Below are 16,684 nucleotides of genomic sequence, written 5' to 3' on the forward strand. Positions count from 1 at the left end.
TTGTTTTTTCATTCTTATTGAATTAAATATTATAAGCATTCCACCCCCTCCCTCATGGCTGGTGTCCCAAGACCCCTGTAACAGATCCTAACTCATTATTCTAACCTTCTCTTTAACTGTTCTAGCTACCAAGCTCCTATGTTCCAAACACATTGAATCTTGCATGTTCCCTAAGCATTCTTTGTGCTTTCCTGCTTTGATTCTTTGCTCATGTTTTCCCTATGCCCAGAATACCTTCCCTGCCTCGGTCTCTACCTCATAAATTTCTCTTCTTTCCCCATGGCCCATTGTTAGTACAGTCTTTTTTATAATGTCTTCCCTATTTAGAGGGATTATGTTTTTCTTTTGAATTCTGTGTGTATTTTATCTCTCAAGTTTTATTCTACCTTGTAGTCATTTGTCTACTTCTCCAGGTTAACATCTTAGGTTGTGGAGTAGGGTATATTGTAGGGTAATATCTGTATCTTTGGTCCCCTCAAAAGTGCCTGCTGCATATACATGCTACCAGCTAAGGAGTAAATACTTATGGAGTTATAATTGAAGCTCTGTAACCTATGGAATGAAGATCTTCTAGAATTCCACACCGCCCCCCCATATTTCAGATACTCTGGCCCTAGATGAGGCTATGAGGATAATCTCCATAGGATTCAGTTCCTCTCCTAGGGCTGAGGAGCTTTGGCTCACTGTTACACTCATCAGTTTACTTCCCTTGAGAACAGAAATTGTGTGGCTTCGTTTCTGTCTACAGAGATCTCAAATAAAAGAAGGCCCTGTCATTTGACAGTTAATGAATGTTTATTTATCTCTAAGTTTGTCGTGGACATTTATTGTTAGTTAAAAATGTAATGGGGTCTTTATGTATTAACTGGAATAGTGGTGGAAAAAATCCAGAAAGTATCTCTTTCTAAAAAAATCAAATTTCTTTTTCAGCATGTTTTTTATTTTGATGAAGTCTTTGGTGAGGCGTGCACCAATCGAGATGTGTACATGAAGACTACTCACCCCCTCATTCAGCATATTTTCAATGGGTATGATAGAAATTATTCACTTTTTATTTTCTATTTTCCATAAAAATATTTCTTTATAAATATCCCCTACACTTTTCACTTATTTTGAATTAAAACATGAAATTGTGTTTTGACCTAACAAATTTTTTTTTTTTAGGGCCACAGCTGTGGCATATGGAGGTTCCCAGGCTATCGGTCCAGTTGGAGCTACATCTGCCAGTCTACACCACAGCCACAGCAATGCCAGATCTGAGCCATGTCTGCGACCTACGTCACAGCTCATGGCAATGCTGGGATCCTTAACCCACTGAGTGCGGCCAGGGATCGAACCCTCCTCCTGATGGAATCTAGTCGGTTTCATATCTACTGATCCACAATGGGAGCTCCTTGACCTAACAAATTTAAATTAGATACTCTTCTGGAAAATTCATTGTCTCTGTAGGATTCACAAAGCATTTAGAAATGTATGGCAAAATCTCCTTTTATACTGATGATGTTGATTCTCTGTGCTTAGTGGGAAAATATAAGCTGTCAACAATATTATTTCATCAGAGTCCTCAGAATAAGAAGGTTTAAGGGGTTATAGTTTGAACTTTTAATAATAGGAATTACCTGTTTGGCTATAGTTTCATTAATTTTTTTCATTGGAGTAGAATAGACAAGTGACTGTCACTCACTTTTCATAGATGTAATTTTTTTTTTTTTTTTTTTGTCTTTTTGCTATTTCTTTGGGCCGCTTCCATGGCATATGGAGGTTCCCAGGTTAGGGGTCTAATAGGAGCTGTAGCCACCGGCCTATGCCAGAGCCACAGCAATGCAGGATCCAAGCCGTGTCTGCAACCTACACCACAGCTCACGGCAACGCCGGATCCTTAACCCACTGAGCAAGGGCAGGATCGAACCCGCAACCTCATGGTTCCTAGTCAGATTCGTTAACCACCGCGCCACGACGGGAACTCCCATAGATGTAATTTTTTAATTTTAAAATAATTATTCATAGGAATTCCCATTTTGGTTCATCAGGTTAAGAATCAAGCTTGGTGTCTGTGAGGATGTGGGTTCAATCCCTGGCCTCACTCAGTGGGTTAAGGATCCAGGCTTGCTGCAAGCTGCATTGGTGGTAGATGCAAATCAGATCTGGCATTGCTGTGGCTATGGTTTAGGGATCTGATTCAACCCCTAGCCTGGGAACTTCCATATGCTGAGGTGCAGCCATTAAAATAAAATAAAATAATTATTCACACTTAAAAAACACCAAATGGGACAGAGTAGGTACTACGGGCCTCTGTTGTATGTTTAAAATGTAGTTAGATACAAGTAGAAAACGCCAAACAACCTGCTAGAGTTGCTGATTTCAGAGTATTTTCACTTTTTAAAAATTTTTAAGTACTGTTTCATTCTTTTTATTTTAACTCACTGAATTTTATTACATTTATAGTTGTACAACGATTCTCACACCCCAATTTATTTTTTTTGCTTTTTTTTTTTTTTTTTTGTCTTTCTTTTGTCTTTTCTAGGGCTGCACCTGTGGCATATGGAGGTTCCCAGGCTGGGGGTCTAATCGGAGCTGTAGCCACCAGCCTACGCCAGAGGCACAGCAACTCAGGATCTGAGCTGAGTCTGCAACCTACACCACATCTCAGGGCAATGCCAGATCCTTAACCCATTGAGCAAGACCAGGGATCAAACCCGTAAGCTCATGGTTCCTAGTTGGATTTGTTAACCACTGAGCCATGATGGGAACTCCTGTTTTTTTTTGTTTTTTTTTTTTTTGCTTTTTAGGGCTGCACCTGTGGCATATGGAGGTTCCCAGGCTAGGGGTCAAATTAGAGCTGTAGCTGCTGGCCTATGCCACAGCCACAGCAACGTAGGCATCTGAGCCTTATCTGCCACCTACACCGCAGCTCACAGCAATGTCGGATCCTCAACCCACTGAGCAAGGCCAGGGATCAAACCTGCATCCTCATGAATGCTAGTCAGATTCATTAACTGCTGAGCCACAGCAGGAACTCCACTTTTATTTTTAAAAATAACTTTTGTGGAAGTTCCCTTGTGGCACAGCAGGTTAAGAATCTGGCGTTGCCACAACTGTGGTGCAGGCCACAGCTGCAGCACAAGCTCAGTCCCTGGCTCAGGAGTTTCCACATGCCACAGGCACGGCCAAAAAAAATAATAACTTTTGTATCTTAAAAAAAATTGAGATGTAATTTACATACATTAAGATGCACATGGAGTTCCCATCGTGGCTCAGCTGTTAGCAAACCTTACTAGCATCCATGAGGACGAGAGTTCGATCCCTGGCCTTGCTCAATGGGTTAAGGATCTGGTGTTGCAGTGAGCTGTGGTGTAGGTTGCAGACACAGATCAGATCCCATGTTGCTGTGGTTGTGGCGTAGGCTGGCAGCTACAGCTCTGATTCAACCCCAAGCCTGGGAACCTCCATATGCCATAGGTGCAGACCTAAAAAGAACAAAGGCAAAAAAAAAAAAAAAAAAAGAAGAAAGAAGATGCAGAGATCTTAATAAATATTCAGGTTTGATGAGTTTTGATGGTTGTGTATATCCAAGTAACCAATACCTAAAACAAGATTATAGAATGTTTCCATTATCCCAGAAAGTTCTCATTCACTTTTTAGTTAATCCTGCTTCCCACCTTCACCCCCAGGTCTTCTATAACCAATGACTTGCTTTCTGTCACTTCAGTTTTGCCTGTTCTAGAATGTCATAAAAATGGGGTCTTTCAAATATATATTTTATGCCTGGCTTCTTTTGCTTGGGATAGTTTTTTTTTTTTTTTTTTTTTTTTTTCTTTCTAGGGCCACACTTGTGGCATATGGAAGTTCCCAGGCTAAGGGTCGAATCAGAGCTGTAGCTGCTGACCTGCACCACAGCCATAGCAACGCTAGATCAACCCTCGTCTGCTTCCTGCACCAGAGCTTCCTACACCTGCAAGGCCGGATCGGTAACCCACTGAGCGAGGCCAGGGATCAAACCTGCATCCTCATGGATACTAGTCGGGTTCATTACTGCTCAGCCACAATGGGAACTCTCAACATAATGATTTTGATATTAATGCATGTTATTGCATGTATCTATAAATTTTATTGCCAAATAATACTCTCTTCTGTGAATGTACCACAATTTGTTTATCCATTTTCTTGTTGATGGACATTTGGGTTGTTTCCAATTTGGGAGTATTATGAGTAAAGCTCTATGAACATTTTTACACAAATCTTTTTTATGGACATGCTTTAATTTATCTTGAATAAAAACCTAGAAATGGAATTGCCGGACCATAGATAGGATAGGTACATGTTTATAAAAAAGTGGCAGTTTTCCAGAGTTCCCATCACGGCTCAGTGGTTAACAAATCCGACTAGGAACCATGAAGTTGCAGGTTCGATCCCTGGCCTTGTTCAGTGGGTTAAGAATCCGGTGTTGCCATGAGCTCTGGTGTAGGTCCCAGATGCAGCTCGGATCCCGAATTGCTGTGGCCGTGGCATAGGCCGGCACCTACAGCTCTGATTAGACCCCTAACCTGGGAACCTCCATATGCCGCAGGTGCGGCCCTAAAAAGACCAAAAAAAAAAAAAAAAATTAGAAAGTGTCAGTTTTCCATGCATTATTTTCTATTCCCAATAGCAATGTATGAGAATTACACTTCTCCGTCCTCACCATATTTGATATTGTTGGTCCTTTTTTTTTGGCTGCACACTCGGCATGTGTAAGTTCAGCAGCAGGATCAAAGTCAGCAGTAACCTGAGCCACAGCAATGACAACACCCAGTCCCTAACCTCTAGGCCAGCATGGAACTCTCTAGTCTTTTTTATTTTAGCCAACTTAATGGGTATGGAACTGTATCTCATTGTGGGTTGGTGTTTTTTTTTAATTTTATTTATTTTTTATGTGTTTATTTTCTTATGACTGCACTCTTGGCATATAGAAATTCCTGGGCCACAGGTTGAGTCTGAGCTGTAGCTGCTACCTATACCACAGCTGTAGCAATGCTGGGTCCTTTAACCCACTGGGCTGGGGATTGAACCCATACCTCTATAGTGACCTGAGCCACAGGAGTTGGGTTCTTTTTTTTTTTTTTTTTTTTTTTTTGTCTTTTTGTCTTTTTGCCTTTTTTTGGGCCGCTCCCTTGGCATATGGAGGTTTCCAGGCTAGGGGTCCAATCAGAGCTATAGCTGCTGGCCTAAGCCAGAGCCACAGCAACATCAGATCCAAGACACTTTTGTGACCTACACCACAGCTCACAGCAACATCAGATCCTTAACCCACTGAGCGAGGCCAGGGATCGAACCCACAACCTCATGGTTCCTAGTCTGATTTGTTTTCACTGCAGCACGACAGGAACTCCTATGATTATTATTTTAATAAGTGGGCTAAGGAGTTCCTGTTGTGGCTCAGGGGTGATGAACCTGACTAGTATCCATGAGGATGCAGATTCGATCCCTGGCCTCGCTCAGTGGGTTAAGCATCTGGCGTTGCCATGAGCTGTGGTGTAGGTTGCAAACATGGCTCAGAACCCGGTGTTGCTGTGGCTGTGGTGTAGGTCGGCAGCTGTAGCTCCAATTCAACCCCTAGCCTGGGAACTTCCATATGCTGTGGTGAGGCCCTAAAAAGAAAAAAATAATAAGAATAGTAAATGGGCTAAAAAAGTGAAATCTCTTTCAGATTCAGTGTCTTATGAAGCAATTTTAGGGAGTGCTTTTTGAGAGGGCAAGTTTCTAAAATAAGTTAGGATTTGAATATTTTTAAATTACCAATTTAAAAAAGTTGTAAGGTGAAATTATTTGGTAAGTTCCATAAAGTGTATTAAGAAATTCCTTCATCTGTTGTTTTTTAAAAAAGCTCATCACTAAAATAGAAGATAAGGTAGACATTATTGCGACCTACACCACAGCTCACGGCAATGTCAGATCCTTAACCCACTGAGCAAGACTAGGGATTGAACCCACATCCTCATGGATCCTAGTCGGGATCATTAATTGTTGCACCACCACAAGAATTCCTTTTTCTTTGTTTTTTTTAGATCCTTTCTCTGTAGTCATCTCTCTGTCCACCTCCAACCTCCTCCTTACATAGATAGTCCATACATAGATTTTTCTTGCTGCAAGTAGCTACTTTCATCGTTAATCCAATGGGATTTCTGTTCGAATCTCCAGTAGCTACTTACTATATAACATTATGTTCACTCTCTGCTTAGTTCTACATAGTACATAGGACCCCACAATACTCAGGTAATCTTGGCCTCACTTCCTCCTAAAACATGCTGAGATTGTCAGGTTGGTCTCCCAACTCTCCTGTCTACATCTTATTCTGCAGTTTTTCACACTCACACAGTTTGTATGCACATGCACGAATAATGACTCTCACTTAGAATCATAGGACATCAAAGCTAGAAGGGGGGAGTTCCCGTTATGGCGGAGTGGAAACGAATCCAACTAAGAACCATGAGGTTGTGGATTTGATCACTGGCCTTGCTCAGTGGGTTAAGCATCTGGCGTTACCATGAGCTGTGGTGTAGGTTGCAGACACGGTTCGGATCCTGTGTTGCGATGGCTGTGGTGTAGATTAGCAGCTGTAGCTCCGATTTGACCCCTAGCCTGGGAACCTCCATATTTTGAGGGTGGGGCCCTAAAAAGACAAAGTGAAAAAAAAAAAAAAGCTAGAAGGGATCTTAGAAATCAAGTAACCTAGTAATTTATTGATGGAAGTGAAAACTGAGACCCTAAGAGCTCTTTCCTGAGTCCTTCTCCAAATATTTTGCTTAAATTGATTTTACCTGCATCCAAACTTCCTAATAGTCATATGAGTAGTCACCACCATCCTATTTATCACATGGTCTTCTACTATCTACTGTATTTAATTATCTGCTACTTATTTCACCAAATTTATCTTTCAGGATTAACACAATTTTTTTTTCATTAGGGTCATCTAAAGCACCTTACATGAGGTCTTTGTTTCCTTATCTTCTAGAGTTATCATAAAAAATTCCTATAAGAAAACTCGTGTACTATTTTGAGAATTCTTTTCCTCTTCTTGTATTTTTATTTATTTTTATTTTTTATTTTTCACCACGCCCAGGGCATGCGGAAGTTCCTGGGCCAAGGATTGAATCCATGCCATAGCCGTGCCCTGAGCCACTGCAGTGACAGTGCAGGAACCTTAACCCTCTACGCTTCTCCTTCTCATGTTTTTATAATGTAAAGCCCTCTTCTTCTTAAAAGACTGTATGTCTTATAGTTGAATTTTGTCAAGGATTCTTCTTTTCTTTTCTTTTTTTTTTTAGGGCCGTACCTGCGGCATGTGGAGGTTCCAAGACTAGGGGTTCAATCAGAGCTTAGCTGCTGGCCTAACACAGCCACGGCAATTCGGGATCTGAGCTGCCTCTGCGACCTACACCACAGCTCATGGCAACACCAGATCTTTAACCCACTGAGCGAGGCCAGGGATCAAACCTGCATCCTCATGGATGCTAGTCGGGTTGGTTAATTGCTGAGCCATTACAGAAACTCCCAAGGATTCCTTTTCTACCTGACTTTTGTCATTAAAAAATATGCGTGTGGGAGTTCCTGCTGTGGCATAAAGAGATCAGCAGTGTCTTTGGAGTGACAAGACGCAGGTTCGATCCCCAGCACAGCGGGTTAAGGACCTGGCATCGCCACAGCTGCAGCATAGGTCACAGCTGTGGCTCATATTTGATCCCTGGCCTGGGAACTCCGTATGTTGTGGGGTGGCCAAAAAATTAAAAATTAAAAAAATATTTTAAAAAAATGTGTGTATTAGCATTTATCTTACTAATTAAAAGTAAATACAAATGATTCTTCCCCCAGAGGCAATGCCACTTGCTTTGCATACGGACAGACAGGTGCTGGAAAGACCTACACCATGATAGGAACTCATCAGAACCCAGGACTGTATGCTCTGGCTGCCAAAGATATCTTCCGACAACTGGAAGTGTCCCAGCCAAGAAGGCACCTCTTTGTGTGGATCAGCTTCTATGAAATCTACTGTGGACAGCTTTATGACCTCCTAAACAGAAGAAAAAGGTATTGGATATGAATGGGAAGCTATAAATCTGTTCTTTATTGTTTTAAGCCAGCATCCCACTGAATCATGGGATTTAATGAGAGGCCTTGGTACATTAATGCCCTTTTGTGAAATGAGAGTCTCCTGAATCAGATGCATATTTTTTTGAACTGTCAATTCAACTAGACAAAAATGTAAATTAGCCTTCCGTTATTATTTTTTTAAGTGATCAATGTCCTAATGTTCGTCAAAAACTATATCCCTTTTATTTTGGTCTATGAAAAAGGTCATAATTTCAGGAAGTCAGGAAACCAACACGTACTTAAATCCCTTCCCATTCCTTTGACCTATTATTATACTGGAAGAACTATAAATAATGTTTCCCACTTTCTCTTGTGCTTCCTCCCAATAATCTTAGGGGGAACTTAATGATAGTTTTTTGAAATGAGTAAAAAGAAAAGATGTTTTCTCCACATTGGACTTTTAACCCTTATAAAGCTTAAACGATTGCCCTCGCAATATAATGCAGTATGTTCGAAATGTATCTATTCAGTAACTGATTTTAGTTGTGTTTGTCTGGCATAAACTTTTGTTTAGGTTGAAACAGATGATTTTAACTGAATAGGAGCTATCAACTGACTGGGAGAATAGGGAGGGAAGAGAGGGAAGAGAGTAAGCGAAAGAATAAAAGCTATAATGACAGAATTAACCAGACCTGAGACAGGTTAGGTGCAGCCATACCAGGAGGAGAGGAGTGAGTTGAGGCTGAGTATGGGCAAGTCTGTGGAAACCAAGTCAGTGAAAGAGACTCCCCCCTAGCAAAGGTATCCAAGCCCCTACAGAGCTGTCCAAAAGGTGAAGAGCAAGTCCCATATGCTCCAGAAAAGCACTGGAGTTGGGAATAGGGGTGGAGGAGTAGCTTCAGTTCAGTAGGGAGAACACGGTAGGGTGGCCCCCATCATAGGCACAGAGTAGCATACTTAGAAAGGTCACTGAGGTAGGCTTAGGCATGCCACCATCCTGTGGGGTATTTCAACAAAAAGTAGTTGAACTCTCCTTTGAGGAGTTCCCTGGTGGCTCAGTGGGTTAAGGATCCAGCATTGTCACTGCTGTGGCATGGGTTTGATCCCTGGCTGGGGAACTTCCACATGCCATGGACCAGGCCAAAAAAGGATAAAACGAAAAAGGCACCTTCATTTTAGAGATCTTGCAGGTGTTGGGGGTTTAGTCTTGACACAACTGCCAAGTAAAGGAGGGTGCTACTCTGGGGTTGCTTTGGAGAAGACTTGCTTTTCTTTTCTACACGCTCTGTGTCAGTTTGAAGCATCAAGTTAGCTCCATCACAGCTTCTCTTTCAAGCTCCAACACCTTTATTAGGAGCCCTCTCCAGTCAGAATGGCCACTTCCTTTCAAGAACAATTGGCATGAATATAAAAGCCACTGTGTGCTATGCAGTGTGTGTGTGTGTGTATGTGTACATGTGTGTGGTTTGTTTCTTTGTGTGAAGGGACTGTGACTGCAGTTCTTTAATGAATGACCTGATATACTGCCCTGTATTTTTGCATTCTTTAATTGTAGCCACGGGGATGGGAATATGCTAACTACTGGGTTTGAAGCTTCTCCAGAGCTCACTAGGGGAAAACCCACACTTACTCTGCAAGTGTCTTGAGCTGTGGGATTTGGGGGTTGGTTTTTTTTAATGTCTCTGGTTAACTGGTTAATATCTCCTTAATTCCTACCTTTCTGAGATTTCTGAAATGTCCTGCTCCACTGATGGCACTCTTTCTTGTCTTGTTTTTTGGTATTTGGTTTGTTTTTTTTTTTTTTCTTGGGCTGCACCTGTGGCATGTGGAAGTTCCCAGGCCAAAGATGGACAGGAGCCACAGCAACAACAACCCCGGGCCATTGCAGTGACAATGCAGGATACTTAACCTTCTGCACCACAAGGGAATTCCCACCCTTTCTTATTCATTTAGAGCTGTTATGACTTACCCTGTTGTTTTTGAAATAAAATGTACTTTCTATAAATGGGGCTTCAACAAAGGTATATAGAAGTGTATATGGTCAGCCCACCTCTTAAACTAGAAACCAGAGTTTAAAGACCTTAAAATTAACTCTTTCAAGTAGAGGATAAGTTATCTTTATACCTTTGCAGAAAAAGTGATACTTCTTACTTATATGACTTAAAAATAACAGCAGCACTGGAGTTCCCGCTGTGGTGCAATGGGATGGGCAGCATCTCTGCAGCACCAGGGCACAGATTTGATACCCTGCCCAGCACAGTGGGTTTAGAGGATCCGAAGTTGCCACAACTGCGGCTCCTCTGATCCCTGGCCGGGGAAGTCCATATACTGCAGGGGAGCCAAAAAAACAAACAAACAAACAAACAAAACCACAGCAGTACATTTTAGGCTGCTCATGAGGAGCTTTTCTGGGGTGAGCTCAGGGTACAGGGCCTGGGAAATATGTTCAGGAGTGATGAGAGGGCTCTGAAAGCTAGATCCTTCTTTTATTCCAGAAGCTCAGCTGTTCCAATAGAGTTGTCTTCTGAGAGGTCATGGGCACTGATGAGGCAGTTTCCTATCCTTTGTAAACATTTGGAAACTTGGGGTGAGAAAAAAAAGTTTTTGAGAAAATGATTTCTATTTTTGGCTATGAAGTGAAATTCCATTATTAACTTATCAGTACCTTATTCAGGGAGAAAATAATGTTAGATGCTGATAGATTCAGTATAGTCCCATTGGTGGATTTGGCCGTTCATTACCTGACACGCAGCCCTGAGGCTTTCACTTGCAGCATCAGCTCTTCCTTGCTCCCTTAGAAGATGTTTCAGGACTCCTTAAGTTGCAAGCTGTAAAATAAAACCCCAATTTTACTGACTCAAGCATTTAGGGAAGTCATTGGCTCATATAACTAGAAAACCTTGACAGTTAGGCCTTAAGGTCTTTTTAGTCTAGCAGTTGAATATTATAAAGACCTAGTTTCTTTGCATCTCTCTGCTCTACCTTCTATGGTGTTGGCTTCATTCCAAAACTGTCTCTTGAGGATGCAAGAGGACTGCCACTGTTCCTAGGGCCCATGCTTTCACTTTCAGAGAGAAAAAGAGAGCACCTCCCCTCTGCCAGGCACTTAACAACCAGAGACTGGGACTTTATTTTGATTGGACCAGCAGAGATCCCATACACATTCCTAAACCAATCACTGTAGCCAGGAATACAGCCTTGGCAGAGGCCTCAGTCTGTTCATTGTAGCCAAAGATGCTGACTTGTTTACAAGCAAAAACAACTCCTGAAGCCTGGGGCTGAAGTCAGCAGGTGTAGGGGTGGGCCAGGAGAATGCTCATCCATCCCACCCAGACAGCAACACTGCTGCTTACTGGGGGTGCCTACTGTTGGAGCTCTGCCATACCAACCATGTTCTTGCATCTACAGGCTCTTTGCAAGAGAAGATAGCAAGCATGTGGTACAGATAGTGGGACTGCGAGAACTTCAGGTGGATAGTGTGGAGCTTCTCTTAGAGGTAATTCTTTCTCTTTTACTACCTCACCGTAGCAGCCTAATTACAAGGTAAGACTTTGTTTTTCAGATTTAGGCAAGGGGTAATGACAAACACACCATTCCACATTTATAAGGTATGGATCATCCTCTGAGAGGAAGGCTCCTTTCTCTACAAAGTTGTTTCAAGGCCTTGATAGTGGGAGACAGGGCATGTGGGAGAACCTAATGCATGAGAAATACTTTGGGGTCAATTTCAAAGGCTGCTAATGTGTATTTTTATGGTAGTGGTCTCTGGTAGAGGCTTCTGGACAGAAATACTCTTTTTAAAAAATATTTATTTATTTGTTGCTTTTTATGGCTGCACATGTGACATATGGAGGTTCCCAGGCTAGGAGTCGAATCGAAGCTGCAGCTGCTCGCCTATACCCACAGCCACAGCAACACCAGATCTGAGCCATGTTTGCAATCTACACCACAGCTCATGGCAACGCCAGATTCCCAACTCACTGAGCAAGGCCAGGGATCAAACCCTCAACCTCATGGTTCCTAGTAGGACTTATTTCTACTGCGCTACAGCAGGAACTCCCAAAATATTATTTTAAATAAAAATTTTAATAGGTAATATTTTCACATGGATTCAAAATTCAAAAAGCCCAGTGAAAATATTCTTTCCATTCTCTTTTCCTGAGGCAACTAATTTATGTTGTAGTTTTTTGTGTATCCTTCCAAGGGCGTTTTAAAATCTTTTTCATGTTCAACCCTTTAAATTATACAATTTAGTGATTTTTTTTTTTTTTTTAGTATTTTCAAAAAGCTGTACAGGAGCTCCTGTTGTGGCTCAGCAGGTTAAGAACTCGACTAGTATCCAGGAGGATATGGGTTCAATCCCTGGCCTCACTTAGTGAGTAAAGGATCTGGCATTGCTGCAAGCTGCAGCTTGGATCCAGTTTTGCTATGACTGTGGCGTAGGCCTCAGCTGCAGCTCCAGTTCGACCCCTTGCCCAGGAACTTCCATATGCTGTGGGTGCGACCATAATAAAAAACAAAACGAAACAAAAAAAAACCTGTACAGTCATCACCGCTATCTAATTCCAGAATATTTTGTCACACCAAAATGAAACCCTGTACTATTAGCAGTTATTCCTTATTTCCCAGCCCCTGGCGCCTGACAGTCACTAATTTCTACTTCCATGGATTTACCTATTCTGGCCATATCATATAAATGTAATCACATAATATACAAGCTTTGTCTCTGGCTTCTTTCACTTAGAGAAATGTTTTCAGTCTTCAGTCATCTTGTTGAATGCATCAGTACTTCATTCCTTTTTATGGCTGAATAATATTCTATTGTATGGTGTCAGTACTTTATTCATCCATCAGTTGATGGACATGTGGGTTGTTGGAATCTTTTGGCTATTATGAATGATGCTGCTACAAACATTCATGTGCAGGTTTTGTGTGGACATATGTTTTCAGTTTTCTTGAGTATATGCTTAGGAGTGGAGTTGCTGAGTCATACTTTTTGAGGAACTGCCAAACTGTGTTCCAAAGTGGCCGCACCATTTTACATTCCCACCAGCAATGTATGAAAGTGGGTGTTATTTTAAAAGCTCCCAAGGTGATTCTAACATGTAGCCATCATAGTCCTTCTAGTATATCCAACAAGCCTCGCTAGACTCAAAGTGAGAAGGCTGGAAAGACAGGCTACATACTTAACAATAGCCACCTTCACAATGGCTTCAGAGTACATACCTCCAGGGACTTGGGTGTATGAAATGGTGGGGTGGGAGTTCCTGTTGTGACTCAGTGGGTTAAGAACTCAACTAGTATCCATGAAAATGTGGGTTTGATCCTTGGCCTTGCTCAGTGGGTTAAGGACCCAGCGTTGCTGTGAGCTATAGAGTAGGTCACCAGTGTGGCTTGGATCTGGCATTGCTGTAGCTGTGCATAGGCCTGCAGCTGCAGCTGCAGTTCAACCCTTAGCCTGGGAACTTCCATATGCTGCAAGTGCGGCCCTAAAAATACAAAAAAAAAAAAAAAAAGAAAGAAAAAGAAAGAAAGAAATGCAAAAAGAAAAATGGTGAGGTGGCCCACCATTGATGGTATCTTTTTCTAATAGCTTTTTTTTTCCTGGAACAAATAGGTAAATTTCATTTAAGAGCTGGGACTTTGAATTTGTGTGATTATCTGAGTCCTGGGATTCCCACACAAAAGTGTGTGGGACAGGCCCACTGGGCAAAAAAAAAAAAAAAAAGTGTGTGGGACAGGGAGTTCCCTGGTGGCCTAGTGATTAAGGATCCAGTGTGGTCACTGTTATGGTGTGGGTTTGATTCCTGGCCCGGGAACTTCAACATGCTGTGGGCACAGGCACAGCCACAGCCCCCAAAAAGGTGTAGAACATGTTGAAGGGGCTTCACTGAGACTCTTGCCCATTCTTAACCTGCCTAGCGCTCCTTCCACTGTGGAGTCCTAAGGACATTGTTTCTCATACACCTCTTCCCTGCAGTCCTTGTGCCTCCACCTCCCCTAGCCATTCCTTCACTGGCTGGGAATTTCAGGAGAGTTGGTCCTCGTGATGCTGTTGTCCCTGGAAGTTAGAACATTTGAATGGGAAAGGATCAAACACTAAAAAGAAGTCCCTTTTCCTTGGCTTTAAGTCATAACTGTATTATTGTGTGCCCTGGTGTCAAATCACTCTCACCCTGGAAGAGCTGATGGTACTGCTCTATCTTAGGTGTGTTTTCTAAGAAAAACAGAAAGAAGTTTCTTGTTAGTCATCACATTACTGCCATTGATACCCTCAGTCTGTGATACATATGAGGTTGTACAAGATGGAAGCCAGGTGAGATCAGGGTGGAAAGTTAATATAAATTATGGATGTCTGACATGGTTACCCTCATAAACATTTATTGGCTTGAAACAAGAGGACTTGCTAACTCAGGTGTCACTATTCGTGCTCACTCAGGTATCACCCCGTGTGTTTGCTCAAGTTCACCTTCAGGTGTCATCCTCATGTGTGTCACCATCACAGATCACCCTCAGGCTTGCTCAGGCATGGCCACCTGTTGTCTGCCCACACAGACTGACAGCTTCATTTTCACAGGACTGTCCTTCCTCCAGGTGTATTTTATTACTGGTCTTAGCAGTGTGGGTACCAGGATTTTCCTGACTTTATAGAGGACTCCATGACTTATCCAGATTCAGAATCAAGATTTTGTCTGTCAGGCAAATGATTGGCATTTTTTCTTTTTTAAGGGCCACAGGTGCAGCATATGGAGGTTCCCAGGCTAGGGGTTTGAATTGGAGCTGCAGCTGCCGGCCTACACCGCAGCCACAGCAATGCCACATCTGAGCCGCATCTGCGACCTACACCACAACTCACGGCAACGCCAGATCCTTAATCCACTGAGCGAGGTCAGGAATTGAACCCTCATCCTCATGGATACTAGTCAGGTTCGTTTCCACTGCACCACAGCAGGAACTCCAACAGGCATTTTTTTCAGTCGTAGGGATTTTTCAGATTTTTAAGTCATTCCTGCAGACATTTCACATACTGACTGGTATCCATTCCCAAACTTGTAATAAATCTGTTTCATGCTGTATCATTGCCTTGGTTGTAATTGGTAGCAGAGGCCCACAGAGCAGGAGCTTCCCCTAGATGAGCCTTAGTTGTGTGCTGGTGATAGAGTCTCAGTCTATGCACAGTGCTTATCCTGCTGAAGTGCTCATAGCCCATTTTGGTATTTGTGCGGGAAGCTTAGTGATTAAGGTGTGGATGGAGAGGGGTCCCAGGGCCGTGTATCCTTGAGCACGTCCTTTACCTTCTGAGCCTGAAACATGTGGATGATAGTAGATGATGGGCTTGGGTGATAGAGAAGAAAATGAGATAATGTACATACGATGTTTCTGTAATACTAGTTCAGTTGGTCACATCCATTCTTATTAATAAGCCCCTGAATATTTCCCAGTGCCACAGAATTCAGCAGTTGTCTCTACTTTCTATTGTAGCAGGTCCCCATTTCACTACTCACATAACATGTTTTATCTAAAAGACCTACATTTAGAAATGTGCCCAATAGACTTTAGTTTTGGAAGTAAGAATTTAAGAAGAGGCAGAAAGAGGAAAGGAGGGCCCAGTGATTGTTAAGGTGATTGCATTAATTTTGCTCTGCTCCTAGTCTTGCATTTCCCCCCAAATGGGTTCTCTCTTTTCCTTCTTTATTTCCTTCCTTCCCTCACTCCTTTGGGGTTTTTTGTTTGTTTGTTTTTTGTTTTTATTTTTTTGCTGAGCCTGTGGCATAAGGAAGTTCCCAGGCCAGGGATCAAAACCCACACCACAGCAGTGACCCAAGACGCTGCAGTGACCACACCAGATCCTTAACCCACTATGTCACAAGGGAACTCCTTTTTAAAATTTTTAATTGTGCTAGGGAGCCCATGGAAACTGATGTTGATTGAGAAAGCACTATTCCCCATGAAACTCTGATTGCTCTACATTTTTTTAAAAGGAATGGTTTTTTTAAGTTTCAGAAGTTTACACAAAGATGTTAGTTCTTTAGTATTTTTTTAATTAATGTTTATTGAGATCTTACTATGTGTCAATAGTAGTACTGAGTGCCTTACATAATACATATTATCTTTTTTTTTTTTTTTTTTTTTTGTCTTTTTAGGGCTGCACCCGAAGCATATGGAGGTTCCCAGGCTAGGGGTCGAATCAGAGCTGTAGTTGCCGGCCTGCACCACAGCCACAGCAATGCCAGATCCAAGCCGTGTCATAGCACAGCTTATGGCAACACTGGATCCTTAACCCACTGAGCAAGGCCAGGGATTGAACTGCGTCCTCATGGATGCTGGTCAGATTAGTTTCTGCTGAACCACCACAGGAATTCCTACATATTATCTTTTTCAGTCCTCGTAAGTAACCTGTGAGATTACCATTTTATAAATAAGAAACGGGAGCCTTGAAAAGTTAAGTGATTTGCAAAAAGTTCTTGCATTGCAAAAGTTCAAACAGCCATATTGTCAGAGCTGGCATGTGAACCAGACAGTATAATTTCAAATATTACTCCTAACTGCTATGCTAGAATTGTATGTCATTTACAAAAGTTTGTCTGATGACCTTTACAGACTGCTTCATCTTTAC

The 16,684-nt window shown here is 42.1% G+C and overlaps 1 protein-coding gene across 2 annotated transcripts in view; it reads left to right on the forward strand.

Annotated features, from left to right (window-relative positions):
* The window catches only part of KIF24 (kinesin family member 24), an 83,990-nt gene that overhangs the window by 52,435 nt on the left and 14,871 nt on the right, over positions 1-16,684 (forward strand). For both annotated transcript variants that reach the window (XM_003130663.7, XM_084979825.1), the window contains exons 4-6: positions 931-1,028; positions 7,849-8,064; positions 11,476-11,563. In XM_003130663.7, the coding sequence (XP_003130711.5) occupies positions 931-1,028; positions 7,849-8,064; positions 11,476-11,563 (402 nt within the window). The remainder of the gene's footprint in view (positions 1-930; positions 1,029-7,848; positions 8,065-11,475; positions 11,564-16,684) is intronic.

This window comes from Sus scrofa, chromosome 10, assembly GCF_054392235.1.
Source record: "Sus scrofa isolate SSC_HxYL_T2T_F1_AM1 chromosome 10, Sscrofa_HxYL_maternal_Yorkshire_Landrace_v2.0, whole genome shotgun sequence".
Lineage (NCBI taxonomy): Eukaryota > Metazoa > Chordata > Mammalia > Artiodactyla > Suidae > Sus > Sus scrofa.